The 21,280-nt window shown below is 37.5% G+C and overlaps 1 protein-coding gene across 2 annotated transcripts in view; it reads left to right on the top strand.

Annotated features, from left to right (window-relative positions):
* The window catches only part of USP6NL (USP6 N-terminal like), a 152,702-nt gene that overhangs the window by 16,947 nt on the left and 114,475 nt on the right, over positions 1-21,280 (top strand). The window contains exon 1 of one of the 2 annotated variants that reach the window (XM_054660705.2): positions 8-20,996. The exons of the other annotated variant lie outside the window; for it this stretch is intronic. Within the exon in view, the coding sequence (XP_054516680.1) occupies positions 20,924-20,996 (73 nt within the window). The 5' untranslated portion in view covers positions 8-20,923. Of the gene's footprint in view, positions 1-7; positions 20,997-21,280 lie in introns of those variants that run through there. 2 annotated transcript variants of the gene reach the window in all.

Raw genomic sequence — 21,280 nt, 5'->3', positions numbered from 1 at the left:
CATAGGTGTTGCTAGTGAATTGAACATTCTGGACTCTAGAGATAGGAAGGGGGATTGTAAAGGTGGAGGAGACGAAATTGGGGTCCAGGTCATTTACATTCTAGGAAGTTTGGACTTGATCCTATAGGGCTTAAGGAGCTATTAAAGGATTTCAGTTAGAGAAGCAACTTAATGAGATTTCATTCTAGAAAAAATTACCCTGACAAACAGATATTTTGTTAGATGTCGGTTAAAAAGATTGGTTACACAGGCAGTATTCACCCTTTCTTGCCTTGTTTTCAGTTTTCAGTTCTTTCCAAGCTCCCTTTGAATCAGACTGAGTTACATTTCTTTTTCTTGTCCATTTGATGATTTTCTCTAGTGAAAGAAATTGTTCTTGAGTAGACTACTGTACCAAAGGTTAGGGAGTATTAGAGCGATCTGTCTTGTGCTGCAGTTTCTAGGGGGTTGTAAGTCTTCCAAATGGTCGTGATCAAGTGTGTCAGAGTTCTTGTTTTTGAGAAAAAAAAATTATGGATATGTGGTACAGGCTAAAAAATAGCAATATATGTCACTGAAGTTTAGATAGAATTTCCAAACTTAGATTTGGGTGGGAATGATGGCTTAGCTTTTTTTTCCCCCAATATTTTTCTGGAGATTAAAAGAAAGATTGGATATTTGTATATCTGGTTAGATTTATCTTTGCAGTATTTCCCAGCCCTTTCCATGTTATCAAACGCTAGAACATGGTCATAGCTGTACATCACGTGGGGTAAACTGAAGAAGCTGTTTAGGGCTTAGAGGCACCTGGCTCTAACGTCTCAGCCCAGGCAGCGAGGCGTGGCTCACTGCCATGGCACCCTCTTGGCACAGTAGTTGGAATGCCCCATCTAGAAGCTTTATAATGTTTTTCCGCTTTTATTCTGTGGATATATAGGCTATCACGTTCTGAGGCTGAGTATCTATTTTGTGGAAAACGTACTGTATGATGCTGTTAGTATGATGTGCATTTCATTGTGGATTGTACTTTATTACAATCCACAAAAAGCCTTTTGATTTTTAGTACATAAATTGTTGTTTTTCTGTATTTGCATATTAACATTTATCACACTTGCCCATTTTGTTTTTCTCAGATGGTACCAAGGATTAAATTAAGTTGTTATACTCAAACTGTGGCTATGATTTAAAAGGAGCTCTCAGATCCATAATATAAATGGTCACAAGAGAAGTTTGTACACAAGGCACAAAATAGTGATTATTTTGGTAGAATATATTTAAAAAAAAACTAAGTGAAAACACCAAAACACAAAAGTAATTACAGTATTACTTAATTTCTTTTTCCAAAGCTTTAAGTAAAAACAAAAACTAAAAAACAAAAAAACACTTACTAGCTTATTTGCTCTGTTTTAAAATTTTAATGTTCTGTATTTTATTTCAGTTTCTTCAGGAAAGTTTTGCTCTGCAACTAATTACGTGATAGATTTCCTAAGAGTTTTTCTCTTCTGGCTGGGTAATCCAGGAGTGAATCTATGACACTGGAGTGTTTGATTCTGCCCTTTGTTCTAAATAATGAAATGAGTTTTTTGAGGTCATTTTTCGATATGAAATGTTTCTCATTCACCTGAGGAAGAATAATGGCAGTGAGTAATTTGGGGTGTAGTGTATTTGTGGTTTTCTAATAGTATAGGAGTAAAGACCTTCATTCACTGGAGCAGGGGACTAAGTGTTCATGCTGAAGTGAAGAACAATTTGTTTTAATATTTGTTAGAGCAGATAATGTTGTAAATAAATGAATAGATTACTAAATCTCTCAGTGGTAGTAGAAGGATTCTTCAGAGTCTTACTAAGTAAAAAAGTTGTGCTCCAAGTAACAGAAGGCTTCCCATAAGTACTGGCTAAAACTCTCTAGGACAGTAGCCTATCTAGATAGATAAACTGTTTTGTGGAATAGCTGCATGCTTCAGAAGTTGGGTAGAAGTTAAAAGAAAATTTAAGTTGAATTGTCTTTGAAATGCCAGCATGTCTGTTATTTAATGGAATCTTAAATCCCCTTACAAAGTATAACAGGTATCCTTTTGTTATATTAAGACTCATTTATGTTTGATAAATTTAGATTTGGGAATATAAAGTTCTAAATGTTATTCTTAAAATGAATATATAATCAGTGATTCTTAATGGAGGAGAGGAATTTGGAAATGTATGGAGACTTTGTGGCTGACAGTTACTGGGGGACCTGATGGCATCTAGTGGGCAGGGGCCACTGTCAGACCTGTGGCAGCCTTTAGCTGTAGTCAGTGGTGAAGAATGCCAGCAGAAATTGCTTCTCAGAAAATTTGTGTGATTACTTTCTTAGTTTAGTGTACTTCGTTGTTATTAACACTATTTAAAGTGGAATATACTGTGCTTTTAGCTAATTTATCTTCTTTTGACCACTTGCTGTAGAAAAGTGAGTAATTCTGAGGCCGAGTGTGGTGGCTCACGGCTGTAATGCCAATACTTTGGGAGGCTGAGGTGGCCAGATCACCTGAGGTCAGGAGTTCAAGACCAGCCTGGCCAACATGGTGAAACCCCGTCTCTACTAAAAATACTAAAAATTTAGCTGGGCATGGTGGTGGGTGCCGGTAATTTCAGCTACTCAGTAGGCTGAGGCAGGAGAATTGCTTGAACCCAGGAGGTGGAGGTTGCAGTGAGCTGAGATTGAGCCACTGCACTCCAGCCCAGGCGACAGAGTGAGACTGTCTCAAAACTAAAAAGAGTAATTCTTGGTTTGATACTATGGGAAATTAAATATGAATTTAATATAGTCTTTTCTTATATATTTAAGTTAAAAATTTTTTGGGAGGTGGTTTACATTCTTTTCTTATATATTTTCTTTTGATATTTTTTCAAACTTACAACAAGAAAAGTTGTAAAAATAGTACCCCAAATTTCCATATACCTTTTGGTGAGATTTATCAAATATTTACATTTTGTCCATTTGATTCTCCCTCTCCCTTTCCCTCTCTCACACACATCTCTATCTAGAAAAGAAATTGAAATGTTTAAACAAAACATTTTCTGTGAAAGTCTGTTTTCCTTTTATTTGGTGATTTAATTTTTTGCATAAATGTAAATTACTATAGTAGTATAAGCTTAGTAAAGCTTCTAAATTATTTTTACTAGTTAAATCTTAAAATTTCAAATTATATACCTACTATTATATTTTTATTCTTCAAAAGCTATATTTATCTAGTTTTTATAGACCTGTTATTAGACGTTTTCTTTTAGATCTACAACGTATTGCATAATGTAGATAAATTTTATATGTAAATCAACTTCAATGAAATTTTTAGTACAACACAAACCAGTGTGCTCCAAATGACTTCTTTATAATAGTTTCAAGAGACTCCATTCTTAAGAGAACTATTTCGAATTCCATTCTGAAAGCAGTAAGTTTTCCAATGGCTGGCCTCTTTATGTTCCCAGAGTCCCAGAGACTTGAGGTGGAACCCTGGCTTTGCTGCTGGTAGCCACGTTATGTATGGCAAGTGGCTTGACTTCTTTAACCCCCTCCCCACACATCCTTTACTCATTCGTAAATGTAGGTACCAGATAGATCATCTGGACGCCTTCTAACTCTTAAAATTTACTGTTAAGTCAGTGAGAAAATTTTCATTTCTAATTTTGTCTTATAGGAGTACATCTATTGGGTAAAACAAGGAATTCCTGTATTAGTTATGAAATATGCTAAATTACAAGAAACACAGTTTTCAGGGTTTGGGGGCCTACTGTGTTGCTCAGAGTCTGATTTTCCAAAGTACCATGATTCCAAATGCTGGTGCGTGTTCTCCGCTTCCTTCTGCTTGTTCTCCTGGCAGCCAGAGTTCAGAGGGGAATTATGTTTCAAATTAATGCTCTTAAATATTTGTCTTGTTATCTCTTTCATTAATTTTAGAAAATAGAGTTTGATTTTTACAGTTTTCTTCTTGAATCTGTGTTATTAGAATTGATGTACTGGTTGGAAAAAAATCTATATCTCTTTTACATTAACTTCTCCAAAACTGGATTTCTATATGAAAATATTATGTGTATGATTTTTAGTATTTTTTATTTGTGAAAAGATGTAGTGGAAAGCACCGCTTAGTAAGTGAGATTTGTTACATGGTCTGAATAAAATTCCACATAAGTAACATCCAGTTTTTACAATAGTATCTGGACAGCTATATATTTTCATTTTTTTGCATTGAACACAAATAGATGTCTTCTACTAAGGGAATTTGTGGCTATCAGTGTATGTGATGGGTGCCATTGTACAGAAATCTCATTTCCTGTAGTGTGAAATTGATATTAGAAATTTTCAAGCCTCTGTCTTTCTTCCTCAGAATTGATCTAAAATAGTATTTTGGTGTGACTTTTTTTTGGAGATAGGCAGGGTGACTGTGAAAGTAATTCTTTTCAGCTTCTCTTTAAAGCTACGGGTTAGAAAGGTCGGACATAGAGTGAAAATGTCTTCCCTTATCCCAGTCTCCCACTCCTACTTTTAAGCACTGAGCCATAAATTAATTCTTTTTTAAAACTGAAATGCACTGTATGTTTGTATCATGAATGTGGCCCAGAAGTTAGGAGGTCAGGTGAAAATGAAAACTTCTCCTATGGGTTATTCTTATTCATGTTCAGAGATAATGGCCGTTGTGCAGGCAGTTGGTAGTAGAGTGCTGTCTTTTCCCTCTGAATTTAGAAACTGACTTCCCCTGGCATTGCCTTGGTACCCTGGAGCGGCACCGGTTTGATTTTGTTCTCACACATTGGTAGCATTCAGGTGTTAAGCTTTAAACAATAAAATATAAAAAGATTATAGTCAGACACTAATAGATATTCATTAACATTTATATTGTGGGGCATTTGGCGTCACAATGTCTTTTTAAAAATACAGTTGCCTGTTTTAGATGTTAGAAGAGTGGAATAGAAATGGAATTTATAGGATGCCTTAGTAAAGGTTTGAACACTACAGTAAAGCACTGTGTTTGATCTCTTCACTGGTGTACCTAGTTATGTTCTAGTACTTGCAAGGTAAGGGAGAATATATTTGCTTGATTATAACTTGAGAGAAATTTGTAAAAGCTAACATGTATATATGTATTAAGTTTTTATGTAAATTATAATAGTTGGTCTTTGTGTTTTCCTTTGGTAACAATTTTATATTATTGTCTTTCTATGATATGTAGATGTAGGTCATGTGTGAAGTGTTCTGGATTAGGGGAGGAGGAACCAGCTATTACCAGTGTTGGAAGAGCATTGCAAACTGTTTACTTTTGACAATTATGGTACAGCAGATATTGAATTTAATTTTCAAACCTGCTTAAATTTGTTGTTTTAACTAATATAACAGAAATTTACATGCTAAGTGGTTAATTCAGGCCACTATAATGTGACTACTAGGATGTATTTTGTTGGCATGCTTTATTATAAAAAATGTTTCTGCTGACAGATGTGACCTAGAAGCTATATAAAGCAGGTTGCCTTACTGCTAAGGGGAAACCTTTACTGCTGTTAGAGTCTCTCTTCTGGATAAGGAAAGGTGCTTCTCCATTGCCATTATCTTATCCGGGTTTCCATACATGGGGGCAATAGGGCCATTGTGGTTTTTAAAATAATCAGTGTTAGTGAGACCTTGTATGGAAACTTTGTACTTTTGGTATATTGTATACATCTATATATGGGGGACTTTGCACAGAACAGGAGAAAAACTCTACTTCTACTATCTGGATATCCAAACTGACTGTTAAAAGGAATTTGGTTCTCACATGATTCCTTAGCAGTATCTCTGTGCTTAAAAATAAAAGCTACTTAAAAATGTTTGATTTGTATTATAAAAATGGAGTTATTACTCTTTTCCCTGACAATGTGATATAAAAGTTGTTAGACACTAGAAATTTTATTCTAACTGAAAAGATAAGCTTTTCTAGCTCAGTGCTGGCTGCATTCTGATGGAATATAACAATGTCTAGATCTACAAAGTTTTCCTTCATTATTTTTTTTCTTTCATTGGTGTTTATCTCTTCTCAGCAGATGAAATTCTTACATCTACTCCTTGCCAACCAGTCCAACTTTATTTTTTCAGTGGGATCAATTATTTATTTTAAAATATTATTTCTGAAAATCTATTTTTAAAATATCACTGATTTATTTTTGAACAATTTGAGAGTAGGTTGCATGTATCATGCTCCTTTCCCCATATGTACCTCAGTGTATGGTTCCGAAAAACAATGCCATTCTTTTGCATAACCACGGTAAAATAATCACATAGATAAATTAGACTTATCTAATATATGATCCTTATTCCAGTGTTGATAGTTTCCCCAATGATGTGCTTTACAGCATTTTGCTCCTCCAGTACAGGATTCAGCTGAGTGTTATTCACACATTGCCTTTTGTCATCCAGTCTCTTTACTCTCCTCCAATCTGGAATAGTTCCTCAGATTTTCTTTACCTTTTGTGATATTGATGTTTTTGAAGACAACAGACCAGCTGTTTTATAGACTGTTCCTCAGATGATGGATGATGGAGGGTTCCTGTAATGGGATCTGACCTAACAGGTGTGACTGGTTAGGGGGACATTCTGTCAGGAAGCCTGCCTTCAAGAGAAAGGAACTACCTGGTGATCTCTAGATTTCCTTCACGTTTAGCTGTTTAGTAGAAAATTCCCCATTTCTACTTGAATTGAAACAGGATTCAAATCTCTTGCATAAGTACAGGATTTATTGTTCTGCTTTACTAGTTTCTATTTTACTTTTATTACAAAGTCTTGAGAAAAAATTGACAATGAAATATTTTCTAGAATATGAGATGGCGTTGAAATGAGACGGCTTTTGGCTTTTATCGAGAGATCCCTTTTAGTAGAATTCCTGTTCTGAATTATCTTGATAAAAATCTCAAGATGCTACTGAACAAATGCTATGAAGGTATAAAGTATAGCAGTATTGAATTGAATTATTTTATAATAATAAAACAGCTATAGCTATTTGTACATAAATTGAGATTGCTTCACTAAAGATTAGCTGTTCTCATAACCTGGTGCCTCTTTGTCCTGATACATTTTCTTTAGCCAAAAATAGAATAAATGGACATTTTAAGACTCTGATTCTGATTAGGCTGTAGAGATTTATGGGTCATATTAGATTTTAATATGAAATGTCAGGATACTTATCATCTTATAGTATGACTGTTAAAAGTTTAATAATTGCAAGGTATAGTGAAAGCTAGAAGATTAACTTGGAATATTGCAAAGGATAGGAAATTCAAATTCAAAGTTAGATAACTTTGAGACACATGATACTATAAATTAATTTCTTAAAATATTTTAGGGGTCATGGTGTTTGAATCTTCGATTTTAAAACAAGTTTTAAGGGAGAGAATTGTAATTTTGAATAAATAATAATTGTTTTAATTTTAGTATAAACAGATACTTAATGAGCCCCTACATATGTACTGTTTCTGTGCTGGTCTTAGATGATACAGCCAAGAACAAGACAGACGTGACCCTTGGCCTTGTAGATCATGGAACTGGTGGGAAAGCCAGACATTGAGCCAGTAGTACGGTCTTAGTACCAAAAGGGACATCCAGGGAGTCCTTGCTCCTGCAGGAGCAAGGGAATCTGTCCTCACAGGGAGGTTGGGAGGACCACTTTAAGGAAACCTTCCAACTGAGACCTAGTGAAGAGGAAGAGGAGAGTGTTCTAAACAGAAAGAACAACGTATGTGAAGACCCAGCATTGAGAGATCGAGACTGACATTAAGAAATTAAGGAAAGCTTGGTATTGGGAGAATAGGTGGGTTAGAGAAGATTTTAAGTTTAGTTTAGGCAAGTACTCCCCTCTTGCCTCTATTTATACTTTTATCTAATTTCATTTAAACTAATCGATTTTCTTCATTTTCCACAACCCCCTTTTCTTGTTGTTAACCACAACATTAAAATAAATATATTTTGAAAATGGGGGAAAAATATTACTGGTAACCTCACTATGTTAAAGAAGCCATTTACATTTCTGCCTATGATCTTCTAGAATTGTTTAGATACTATATATTTTTATATAATCACATTAATAGTGTATATGCAATTTTATGTTTGGATTTCTAACACTAATTGTATTTAAAACAGATTTCAGTAATTGTTTTCATGGTTAGAATTCACAATTTTATTCCTTAAAGGTAATGACTCATCATAACTTACTTAACCATTTCCTTTTTTTTTTTTTTTTTTGGTCATTTAAGATGGCTCAGTTTTTTTTTTGGTCATTTAAGATGGCTCAGTTTTTTTGGTCATTTAAGATGGCTCAGTTTTTTCCTTAAACTGGAATTCCATAGACTAGATTTATAATGTTGAGCTTTTTATGCCTAATTCTTTTGCCTTTCTGGAAAAGATTGCACCCATTTACATTTGCTCTGGTAATTGTGTACAAGGATATCAGTTCCACCATCACTAGCCTAGTAGGCTCAAAATGACATCATATAGTTGCTATCTGTTGTATTATTTGATTTCTAGACAGGATAACTTAAAAAATTATGGTAAAGTACACATACCATTTACCATCTTAGCCATTTTTTAAGTGTGTAGTTCAGTAGTGTTAAGTACATTAATATTGTTGTGCAACCTTAATCTCTTCACCTCTTTTCATTTTGAAAAACTGGAGGCTCTGTACCCATTAAACACTAATGCTCTATTTCTTCCTCTTCCCAGCCTCTGACCTCTAGGTACCTCATGTAAGTGGAATCATTCAGTATTTGTATTTTTGTAACTGTTTTAACTCAGCACAATGTATTTAAGGTCCATCCATATTGTAGCATGGGTCAGAATCACCTTCCTTTTTAAGGCTGAATAATATTCCCTTGTATATATAGACCACATTTTGTTTATCCATTCTTCTGTCAGTGGACACTTGGGTTGCTTCCACCTTTTAAAATTTTTATTCAATTTAATTTAATTAATTAATTTATTTTTGAGATGGAGTCTCGCTCTGTTTCCCAGGCTGGAGTGCAGTGTCCTTGATCACGGCTCACTGAAAGCTCCACATCCCGGGTTCGCGCCATTCCCCTGCCTCAGCCTCCCGAGTAGCTGGGAGTACAGGTGCCCGCCACCACGCCCAGCTAATTTTTTGTATTTTTAGTAGACACGGGGTTTCACTATGTTAGCCAGGATGGTCTCAATCTCCTGACCTCGTGCTTCCACCTTTTGGCTGTTGCGAATTATGCTGCTGTGAACATGGGTGTACAAATACATCTTTGGAACCCTGCTTTCAATTCTGGGTCTGTACCAAGAAGTGGAATTGCTGGATCATACTGTAATTCTTTTTTTTAATTTTGCAAGGAACTGCCATACTGTTTTCCATAGTGGTTGCACCGGCTTACATTGCTCAAGGATTCCATTTTCTCCATATCCTCCTAGCCCTTATTATTTTCTGTTTCGTTGGTAGTAGCCATCCTAGTGAGGTGCTATTTCCTCATTAGACAAGATAACTTTTTCATGGACTCACTGTTTACATTTTCTCTTTCATCATATCATTCTAAAACAGTCTTTTCTCCCAAAATGATTATGGAAAAATCACAGATTTTAACTTTGAATGCTCCTTTTGCACCTTCCAAAAATTTATTATGAAGCAGTGTAGCTTTTATATATTTATTGGAGTTTCATATGGTTTTTTGTTTGTTTCTTTGTTTTTTTGAGACAGGGGTCTTGCTCTGTCAACTAGGCTGGAGTGCAGTGGCATGATCTCGGCTCACTACAGTCTCTGCCTCCCTGGCTCAAGTGATTCTCCCACCTCAGCCTCTCATGTAGCTGGGACTACAGGTGTGCTCCACCACGCCTGGCCAATTTTTGTATTTTTCTGTAGAGATGGGGTTTTGCCATGTTGACCAGGCTGGTTTTGAACTCCTGGGCTCGAGTGATCTGCCTGCCTCGGCCTCCCAGAATGCTGGGATTACAGTTTGTGAGCTACTGTGCCCGGCCTCATATAGTTTTATTTTGAGACATGTACCATTTTGTGATGGTCAGAGGAGAGATAATGCATAGTATACCGAAAAGGCAGAAGTAGTAAAAGGTTTCAGAAAGGGGGGAAGAGTGGAGAATAATAAGTACCAAAGATGAGTTTGGCCTAAGGTACTATTCTTTCAAGGACACTGTTGGCAGTCTTCCATCACTGTTGTAATTAATGTGTTATGGTGATTACAGATTTCATACTGGGGGAATCTCTACAAAAATCTCTCTGAATGTTAGAGGGACGTCTGTGTTTATATACCCAAGTGCTTTTGTGAATTCTTTGGCAATATGTTTGTCTTTATGTGTTTTATGTGTATGTGCACTTATGAACCTTTTATCTTAAATGTGATGTTACGTTGAATTAACATTTATTCCAAGGCTATACACACAGAGCTAAATGCTTTGGTTTGGGAACAGGGTCTTGCTCTGTCACCCAGGCTGGAGTGCAGTAGTGTAGTCTTGGCTCACTGAAATTCTTCCTGGGCTCAAGTGATGATTCTCCCACCTCAGCCTCCTGAATAGCTGGGACTACAGGCACACGCCACCACACCCAGCTAATTTTGTGTTAAATGCGTTTTTTTCCTTTTCTTTTTTTGAGACAGAGTCTCGCTGTGTCCCCCGGGCTGGAGTGCAGTGACGTGATCTCGCCTCACTGCAACCTCTGACTCCTGGGTTCAAGCGATTCTCCTGCCTCAGCCTCTGAAGTAGCTGGGACCACAGGCACCCTCCACCACACTTGGCTGATTTTTGTATTTTTAGTAGTTTTCAGGGTTTTGCCATGTTGGCCAGGCTGGTCTCGAGCTCCTGACCTCAGGTGATCTGTGCGCCTCAGCCTCCCAAAGTACTGGGATTACAGGCATGAGTCACTGTGCCTGGCCAATAACGAATTTTTAAAAAACTAATAATGTTATTTGATAGCTTTGTTGGAATCTAGAGTAGGTCCAGGTTGGTTGAATGCTCTGTTTTCTTGAATTTTTGATTTTGAAAATGAAGTCATATTTAAATTTCCTTATTATGACTAAATCTCTTTTCTTCCATATTTGTGTGTCCATTTGCATGTGGCTTTGCAAAGTTAAAAGAGAAGTCAGTTCTACACAATGGGAGAGACTTCCTTAAAAAATTGAAAATGTAGTAGCCGGGCGCGGTGGCTCACGCCTGTAATCCCAGCACTTTGGGAGGCTGAGGTGGGTGGATCCTGAGGTCAGGAGATCGAGACCATCCTGGCTAACACGGTGAAACCCCGTCCCTACTAAAAATATAAAAAAAAATTTAGCCGGGCACAGTGGCGCGGGCGCTTGTAGTCCCAGCTACTCGGGAGACTGAGGCAGGAGAATGGCGTGAACCCGGGAGGCGGAGCTTGCAGTGAGCGGAGATGGTGCCACTGCACTCCAGCCTGGGCAACAGAGCGAGACTCCGTCTCAGGGAAAAAAAAAAAAAAAAAAAATTGAAAACGTAATAATATGTAAATTAGAGTATGTTCAGTTATAGTATATTATGTACGGCTTTTAATTCACACTCTTTTTCCATGTAAGGGCACAACTCTCCTGTCATCCTTTACTTGCAAGAATCATCTCAATTGTAATTTAATCATTAATTTTGTAATTATTTATTTAATGCTGGTTTATCTTTGTAGACTGGAAGGAGGTTGATTACCCCTGTAAAACAGCAATTGGCATGGTACCTCTTACATACTAGATACATAAGAAATCTTATATGAATGAACAGGATTTTATTGCCTTTAGAATACACTCTGTACAGTCAGTAGATTAAGAATTTCTCAATGTTGTGAAGATAAATTGGAATAACATATTTTTATTTCCCATGTTTGTGAAGCTTTGTACGTGTTTATGATAGTGTCCACTGAGCTACAGAGTTGAGAAGCTTCTTGCCTGCTCTTTATAAGCAAAATGAATTATCATTTGATAAAATATTTTCAAAGACTGATTTTCAAAGAATTGCTAACTTAATTCTATTAATACAAATACTTCTGTTCATAAACAATTACTATCATATAATCTGCTTTGAAATTATATGAGAGAAGGATAATGTTGTCATCCATAAACACATATTCTGTGGCTCTTTCCACATCTGACAATTTCAAGTTGTCAATGAATTTTTATTTTTTGTAGTAGTGTGCTATAATTTATATTGTAGAAGTTTGTAGAGGTTGATTTTCTACATTCTAGAATGAAGTGACTATATTTTTCCTCCTTTAAAACTTAAGTAGAGGCTGGGCACCGTGGCTCACGCCTGTAATTCCAGTAATTTGGGAGACTGAGGCGGGTGGATCACCTGAGGTCCAGAGTTCGAGACTAACCTGGCCAACGTGGCAAAACCCTGTCTCTACTAAAAATACAAAAATTGGCTGGGCGTGGTTGCTTACGCCTGTAATCCCAGCACTTTGGGAGGCCCAGTTGGGCAGATCGCCTGAGGTCAGGAGTTTGACACCAGCCTGCCCAACATGGCGAAACCCCGTCTCTACTAAAAATACAAAAAGTTAGCCAGGTGCGGTGGCAGGCACCTGTAATTCCAGCTACTCGGGAGGCTGTGGCAGGAGAATCGCTTGAACCCGCGAGGTGGAGGTTGCAGTGAGCCGAGATCACGCCACAGCACTCCAGCCTGGGAGACAAGAGCGAAACTCCGTCTCAAAAACAACCACCACCACCACCACCACCGCCACCAAAAATTAGCCTGGCGTGGTGGTGGGCACCTGTAATTCCAGCTACTGGGGAGGCTGAGGCAGGGAGAATCATGTGAACCTGGGAAGCAAAGGTTGCATGAGCTGAGATCGAGCCACCACACTCCAGCCTGGGCGACAGAATGAGACTCCGTCTCAAAAACAAACAAACAAAAACCAAGCTTAAGTAGAATGACAAAGAAATGAAGGAAATGAAGTCTATTAACTGATTTCTTAACCCAAAAAAGAGAGAAGAGTTAGAAATGGTTTATAGTTTAATATCTTACAGTCTCTTTATATTTTCAGGCCAGTGGACATCTTGAATATTTACAGATTATGTTTGTCACAATAAAATCATCTCTCACATTTTTTTCATCTCATTTATCTACATGTTCTGAAAAGGATGACAGTAGTTCAATTCTGAAATGTATTTCCAGGAAAGCCAAAAAAGTTTTCTGAAAAGTGGGTTAAAAAAAAGTCTGAATCATTGCCAAGAATGAAAAGATGCTGGGTTGTTATTCGTATGATCAAAAGAATTTGTAGGCTTAGAGCAGAGTCCAAATATTCTTGTCTGTGTTTTTTGCATAAAAGTGATGTTGATGACACATATGAAAGTGTGAAAACACGTTAGTTCCAAAAGAATATGCATAATAGTACCTCACTTTTGTAAAATCAGTAACAAAAAAGTACAAAGTAAGTCCAAAAGATTGTCAGTAGTGCTTATCTCTGTATGTGGGACCTAAGACAGATTTTTATTTTCTTTTGGCTTAGTGTTAGATTCTTATTTTTCTATAGTGAGCATTCATTATTATTATAATAATAAGAAAAACTATTAGAGATGTGTATTGACAAAAAGAAGAAAATAGAGACCTATTAGTTTGTAATTCTTTAAGAGTCTAGGGTGTTGGTTTGAATTACTTATAACATTATTTGCTCTGAATAATAGTATAATTTTGCTTTAGAATTATACCAGTACTCTTGTACTTTTTATATTTAGGGCCAAACAAGATTTTGATATTTTTCCTTTGTGTGCCTCCCCCATCCATCCATCCATCCATCCATCCATCCATCCATCATCTATCCGTTCGTCATTCATCCATTCATTCCTCCATCAATCCATCCATCCAACGAGTGAAATCATGATATTTTATACCTTTCATGTTTACATAGTCATTTATAGTTAGCTTTTCCTATGTCATTCTTCTAGAATGGTGGTTCTGAACCATGGCTGAAGGTTAGGATCATTTAGGGGAGCTTTTAAACTTTGTGGTGCCCAGGCTGCACCCTAGGACAATGAAGTCACAGTTCCTGTGGATGGGTTCAGCCATCAGTCCTTTGAAACTCCCCAGGTGATTTCACTGCAGATTGACAATCACTTGTCTAGAATGCAATTTTTTTAATGCCGTCTAGTATTCCATGGTGTACACTCACTGAAACTTTATTAAGTTCTTGTTGTCGGACATTTCGATTATTTCCCATTTTTTTTGCAATTATAAATAATACACATTGCAAACATCCTTGTAGCTAAATTTGTGTGCATGACTATATTTGTTAATATAAAATTGCCGTCATAATATTACTGTTCAGATAGTATGCAAAAGGCTAAGGCTTTTGATTCTTTCTGCCAAAATGGAGATCATGATTTTGATTTGTCTAATTAGGAAATTTTTAGAAATTATATTGTTTAACTATTGATATACCCAAATCTTTATTAAATAACAACTAATGAGTCTAAAGCTATAATAGGAAAGCTTCAGATGTTACTCAGGACAAGGTCACTATCCATGAGGGACATGGTCTGGGGCAGGGTTTGTCAACTCATCACTATTGACTTTTGGGGCTAGATAATTCTCGTGGAGGCTGTTACGTAAATTGTAGGATGTTAACCGGCATCTTTGGGTCTATGCACTAGATGCCATAGTACCCCACCTCCTGTTGTGACTGTCAAAAGTGTCTTTAGACGTTGCTGCCCCCCCCCACTCTCCACTGGTGGTTTGTAATCTGCAAACTACAGCCTATGGGTCATATTTGGACGCACATTCATATGTGTATTGTCTATGTGTATTGTACAATAGAGTTGAGTAGTTACAACAGTGACCACATGGCTCACAAAATAGAAAACATTTACTATCTAGCTTTTATAGAAAATGTTTGCAGACTGTAGATCTAGTCTATCTCCCCCATGAGGGACATGGTCTGGGGCAGGAAAATAACTTGTAAATAGCTAAAATTCACTGGGATAAGTGTTCTGATAGATTTAGGTATGTATAGGGTGTTGTAGGTATGGGGAGAGAGGGAACAGCTAATTAATGCCCTGATAAGATTGGGAAGACCTCTTTAAGGAGATAACAAAAATTAGGTCTTGAAAATCTGAGTAGAGAAAATGGGGAAGTTCCTGTAGGCAGGGTGCATGGAATATACAAAGGCAGTGGTGTCGTATTCAGGGAATGGAGGAAAGTGTCATGCGCGCACTGCATGTAATTGAAGTAGTACTGGCAAGAAACTTCAGGAATCGTGTCTGCAGTGATAGATGGGGACTATATTATTAATGAGGCCACACTCTATGCTAAGGAATTTAAACTTATCTGTGTGCAAATGGAAAGCCATTAATGTTTTTAGACAGGGAAGTGATTATCAATTTGTGGTTTGAAAGATTTTTCCATATGGTATTCTGATGTTACATTGCCTGGTTCCTGATTCTGTATTGCAACCTGCCCTGTCAACTCAAAATTGGTTTTGGTGCTACTTTGCCACTTAGCACATTCTTCCTGGTTATGAGTGTCTTAAGTCTCTAATTCCCAGTGCCTACCTAGCACATAGTAAATGCTCAATGAATGCTTGTTGAATGAATGTAAGTATTACTTACAGGATCTTCAAACTTTTTTTCCCCCTGCATCCAGTGTTGTGCTGGTAAATGTTTAACAACCAGCTACTGGGGAGTGTGGGAGGGGGAAAACCCCGATTGTAGTGTTTGCTAATTTCTGTGGTATAAAAACACCCACCACAGTCAATTTTAAAACTTCAAGCTACCAGCAAGCTGATATAAAGGAGATGTGGCACATCACTGCATGTACCTAGCAAGTACCTAGTAAAATGACATAAACTGATCCCGCAGGTTTTTAAGTTGAAATAGAAAGGTTTTTATTGTAGCTTTTAAATTCTGTAGTTATAAAGGATGATATTTTCATATATTGTATTGACATTTAAAAATAACATTCTCAAATCACTGTTCTAAATCAGGAATGGAAGGGGATTTCCCTAACCTGATGAAGGGTGTCTATATCTGAATTCTTTAAAAATTTTTAAAAATAATTTTGATTTATTTTTTTTAGAGATAGAGTCTCACTCTGTTGCCCAGGCTAGAGCTGGAGTGCAGTGGTGCAATCATAGCTCATTGCAGCCTCAAACTCCTGGGCTCAAGGGATCCTTCCGCCTTTGCCTCTTGAGTAGCCTGATAGAGTATCTATAAAAGGCTTAAAGCAAGCATCATCTTAAATTGGAAAATGTTGAAAGCATCCCTTTAAAATTAAAAAAGTAGAAAAGTATGCCGGTTAGAACCACTTCTATTAAAGATTGTATTGATGGTTTTAGCCAGTGCAGTAAAACAAGAAAAATGGATTAGAAGTATAAGGATTGGAAGGAGGAAATGAATTGTTCATAAATTACAGATGAGGTTGGGTGTGGTGGCTCATGCTTATAATCCCAGCTCTTTGGGAGGCTGAGGCGGGCGGATTGCTTGAGCTCAGGAGTTCCAGACCAGCCTCGGCAACATAGTGAAACCGTGTCTCCATAAAGAATATAAAAAATTAGCTATGCATGGTGGCACACCCTGAGTAGCTGGTGGTCCCAGCTACTTGGGAGGCTGAGGTGGGAGGATCACTTGAGCCTGGGAGGCAGAGGTTGCAGTGAGGATTGTGCCACGGCACTCCAGTCTGAACGACAGAGTGAGACTCTGTCTCAGAAAAAGAAAATAACATCACCTGTATAATAACATCACCTGTATTTTTTTTTCTTTTATTAGGTAGAGAAAACCAGAAGAATTTACACATAAATTGTTAGAAATAAGGAAGATGTTAACAGTGTAGCTACAGGTACTAAGGTACAAGGCCAGGCACAGTGGCTCACGCCTGTAATCTCAGCACTTTGGCCTGGTGGCTCACACCTGTAATCCCAGTACTTTGGGGGGCCGAGGCAGGCGGATCACCTGAGGTCAGGAGTTCGAGACCAGCTTGGCCAACCAACATGGTGAAACCCTGTCTTTACTAAAAATACAAAGATAGGTGTGGTGGCAAGGCACCTGTAATCCCAGCTACTCGGGAGGCTGAAGCAGGAGAATTGCTTGAATCCGGGAGGCGGAGGTTGCAGTGAGCCGAGATTGCGCCATTGCACTCCGGCTTGGCTGACAGAGTGAGACTCTGTCCTCCCCCAAAACAAACAAACAAAAAAACAAACAACTAATATACAGAAGTTAGTTGCATGCTTATGTATCAGCAGTGAAAAGGCAATTAAGAGACTCCGTTTTCAATAGTATCAGAAAAAATAGAAATAAATCTAATGAAAGATATGTAAGAATTCTAGGCTGGGCCTGGTGGCTCACACCTGTAATCCCAGCACTTTGGGAGGGCGAGGTGGGTGGATCACGAGGTCAGGAGATCGAGACCATCCTGGCTAACATGGTGAAACCCCATTCTATTAAAAATACAAAAAAATTAGCCTGGCATCTGGCCTGGTGGCCGGCGCCTGTAGTCCCAGCTACTCTGGAGGCTGAGGCAGGAGAATGGCATGAACTCAGGAGACGGAGGTTGCAGTGAGCTGAGATCGCGCCACTGTACTCCAGCCTGGGTGACAGAGCCAGACTCCATCAAAAAAAAAAAAAAAAAAGAATTCTAAAGGAAAATTATATATTTTTAAAAAAGGATTTTAGGAGGACCTAGAAATAGAGAAATATACCATGTTTTTTGTACAGGAAATCTTTGTATCTGAAAAATATCATTTCTACCTAGTTGACATATAGACCAATGAAATTCAAATTAAATCACAATCAGGCTTACCAGGGAACTTATTAGGTGATTTTAAATTTTATATGGAAAGGGTGGAAAGATAAAGAGCCAAAAGTAGCTAGGACATTTCTAAATAATATCAGAGAGGGAGGATTTTTTTCTATTAGATATCAGGACTTATATGAAGTTACAGTCAATTTAACCAATGGGATGTAGCCCTTGTGTTATTCTGTTTGGGCTGTTCTAACAAAATATCATAAGCTGGATAGCTTACAAACAATAGAAGTTTATTTCTTACAGTTCTGGAGGCTGGGAAGTCCAAGATCAAGGCACTGGCAGATTTAATGTCTGTTAGGGGCCTGCTTTCTGGTTCATAGATGGCGCCTTCTAGCTTCTCCTCACGTCTTGGAAAGGCACGGCAGCTCTCTGGGATTACCTCTTGTAAGGGCACTAAGCCCATTAATGAAAGCTCTGCTCCTGTGATTTAATCAACTCTCAAAGGTTCTGCTTCATGATACCATCACCTTGGGGGTTAGGTTTAACACAGGAATTTTGGGGGAACTTAGACATTCAGATCACGGCATGGAGGAAATTGACCAGTGGGATAAAATACTGAAGTGAGAAGATCCACCTATGTTGTCCCACTGCTCCACCATGCCTCTTCTGGGTACACTCCAGAGAGAGTGAGTCAGGATCTAATTTTTTATTTTGAAATAATTTCTGACTTAGGAAAATGTTGCAAGAATAGCATAGACAATTCTCATATTCTTTTACCTGGATTTCCCCAGCGTTAACATTTTATGACATTTGTTTTCTCATCCTGTGTTAATATTATTGCTTTTTTTTTTTTTTCTTGAAGTGTTAGAGAGTGAGTTGAAGTATTTACCCTTAACTATTTTGAAGTATATATCCTGAAATCCAAGATGTTCTGTTACATAACTACAGTGCAGTGGTCATAGTTAGGAAATTAACTGATGAATCTATAGACTATATTCAAATTTCACCTCTTCTCCCAAAATGTCCCATATTTCCCCTCACCCTTTTTGGCCTACTATCTAATCTGGGATCCTGTTTTGCATTTCGTTATCCTGACTCGATTAATCTGTAACACTTCCTCAGTCTGTCTTTGTCTTCTATGACTTTGGCATTTTAAAGAGTTCAGCTCAGTTACATACATCAGAGTATGTGATCAGATATTCTTACTGATGCAATGTGTGATGAAAAATGAGAGAAACAAGAAAAAGCTATTGATTGCTTAGCAGAAGCTAAGCCTTGACAGTAGTGAACCAATGTGTTCAAAGTGATTGCTATGTGATTTTCATTTTCAAAACCAGTGATAATACCAGTGAGATAAGGAAGATGATGATTGAAATTTATGAGACATGAATTTAGATACTCCTCTCTTCCCTGGCCAGGTATGGAGGAAATAGTTGACTGAGAGGTTAATGTCCTGCATATCTCCTTCCTTGCAGAAAGAGAAAGACTGGGAGAGAGGAAAGCTAATGGAAAGTTACCTGTCAAAACAGTACCTTCCAAAGATCTCCAGAAGAGAGGAAGTAATTTCTCAGGAGCTGGAAACATGATTGGAAAACAAAGACAGTAGATACTTAACACTTATTACGTGTCCCAAACTGCCCTAGGAAGTGGGATGAGGCACAGAGAGAATTGGGGAAACTTGAATTGAGGGGTTAGATTTCTACTTTTATTTGTTTAAATTTACATCTACAGAAGGATTCAAGATCACAGTTTTGACTTGAGGTTTAAAACTTAGTCTTTGACCCATCTGAACTCTTACTTTGATTTAGTTTGTGAGTACGAACATATTCTTTAAAGATAATAGGGAATTAGGAGAGTGGTCCTCTTTTGTCCTCTCTTTCCAAGTATTTTCTCACTGTCATGGCTTGGAGCACTGATTTCTGAACCTAACACCCATATGGAGCATACATTATGGGTGGTATATATGTACATGGTGTAGCACGTCGTGTCTGAAGAGCTGAAAACTTCACCTTGAATTTTAAAACTAGACATTTTTACAGACGGTGCTTGCTGGAGAGAAAGCAGAAGGCTGATTTTTGGATCGGTTTACTTGTAACCTTGGTTGATTCACTGTGCTCAGTTGTCCAGCTGAAAAATGGGAAAATAACAAGCCTTTAACTGTCTGAAGGCAAAGGAACTGCCTCTGATTTGCTCTGGGATCTAATATTTTATGATATGATAAAAATGTCAAAATAATTCATGGGAAGGAAAGAAAAATAGGAGAGGAAAATTGGCAGTACAGTAAGAGGAACAAATTGCTGGTGGAGAATCAGTTTAATAAACATAGCATTTAGCCATGTTCACCTGAGTGTCATTTTTCTCTTTTAGTTAACTCTGTAGGTTTACTTTGAGAAGGGCTGCTATGGGATAAATAGAACATATAACAAAGATATTAAATATTAATTCAGCATTTGTTACAACTTGGCTGTTAAACATATGGAAGGAGCAGTGGTTATACTTGTTTTGAAATTATCTGGTCCATGCCGCTGGATGTTGAGACCATTGAATTTACAGACTCCTATGGGAATTTCTAGTGTGCATGTGAATTTAGACTTCTATTCATGGACTGGGATGTCAGAGGTGTATATGTGAGGAGGAGGACAAGGAATTTATAGGATATTTTTGAGGCACCATATCTTTTATGCAAATCTGGGAGCTTAGAGTTAGCAAGATAGATTTTATTTTTATCCACATTTTATTTTCCGTTTCAAATACAAGGTTTTTGAGAAATTGGAAAAAAGTATTAAGGCTTTCGACAGTGCAGGGTATTTTGGTTGACTACTTAAAAACTTGCACATAGCATCTGTGATGCACTGTGAGAATTTATAGCAGAGCACTTTATTTTTTCTGTCATGGCTTTTGTGAGAAAATGTTTTCACTTTGCTTAGTGATTTACAGAAGATTACCCACATTTTGTTTTGTTTTGTTTATAACTAGTTAAGGCTGTGCATAGTAATACATTTTGGACTTTGAGGATGGGGCTTTCACACGTGCTGAAATCACTTTGAATCCATCATTTCAAGAAGATACAGCCTATCCTTTCGTTGTTTCTTATTAACTGCTTCAGAGCCTTCATGGATAGCTAGGCAAAGCATTCATTTCTCTGAAGTTGAACTGTGTTCGTGCTTGAGCTTTCTGAAAGCAGAAATGAGCTTCTGGTGATGAAACCTGTTGGATTTCTAGAGGAAGCAGCTGGAGTCTTTGGCTTGTTAACTAGCAATGATTCAAGTCTTGCAGATTGTAAAGGAGCTGGTGACACCATCAAGGCAAAAAGCAGCCACAGTGAAGGAAGGTAGGATTAGCAGAATGAACAATCAAGCACTTTCAGGGCACTCAGATTTTGCTAAGTATGGACCCAAGGATGTGCTATAAAAAGGGGTTTTGAGTTTCCGTGTATGCTTTTGCATTTCTGATATATTATGGTATCTGAAAAGGATCAGGTAATGGCATAATTGTTAACATGCCTCATTATTACTGTTTTTGAACAAAAATTAGGGGGATATTATTAAGAGGTACAGAGTAAGGGGAGGTTATTGCATTGCTGCTGTAATAGTACTTTTCATGTTTTAAAGATCC

Source organism: Pan troglodytes, chromosome 8, assembly GCF_028858775.2.
Source record: "Pan troglodytes isolate AG18354 chromosome 8, NHGRI_mPanTro3-v2.0_pri, whole genome shotgun sequence".
NCBI lineage: Eukaryota > Metazoa > Chordata > Mammalia > Primates > Hominidae > Pan > Pan troglodytes.
The sequence above is the reverse complement of the archived record's forward strand: the minus strand, read 5'-3'. Positions and strand labels throughout refer to the sequence as shown.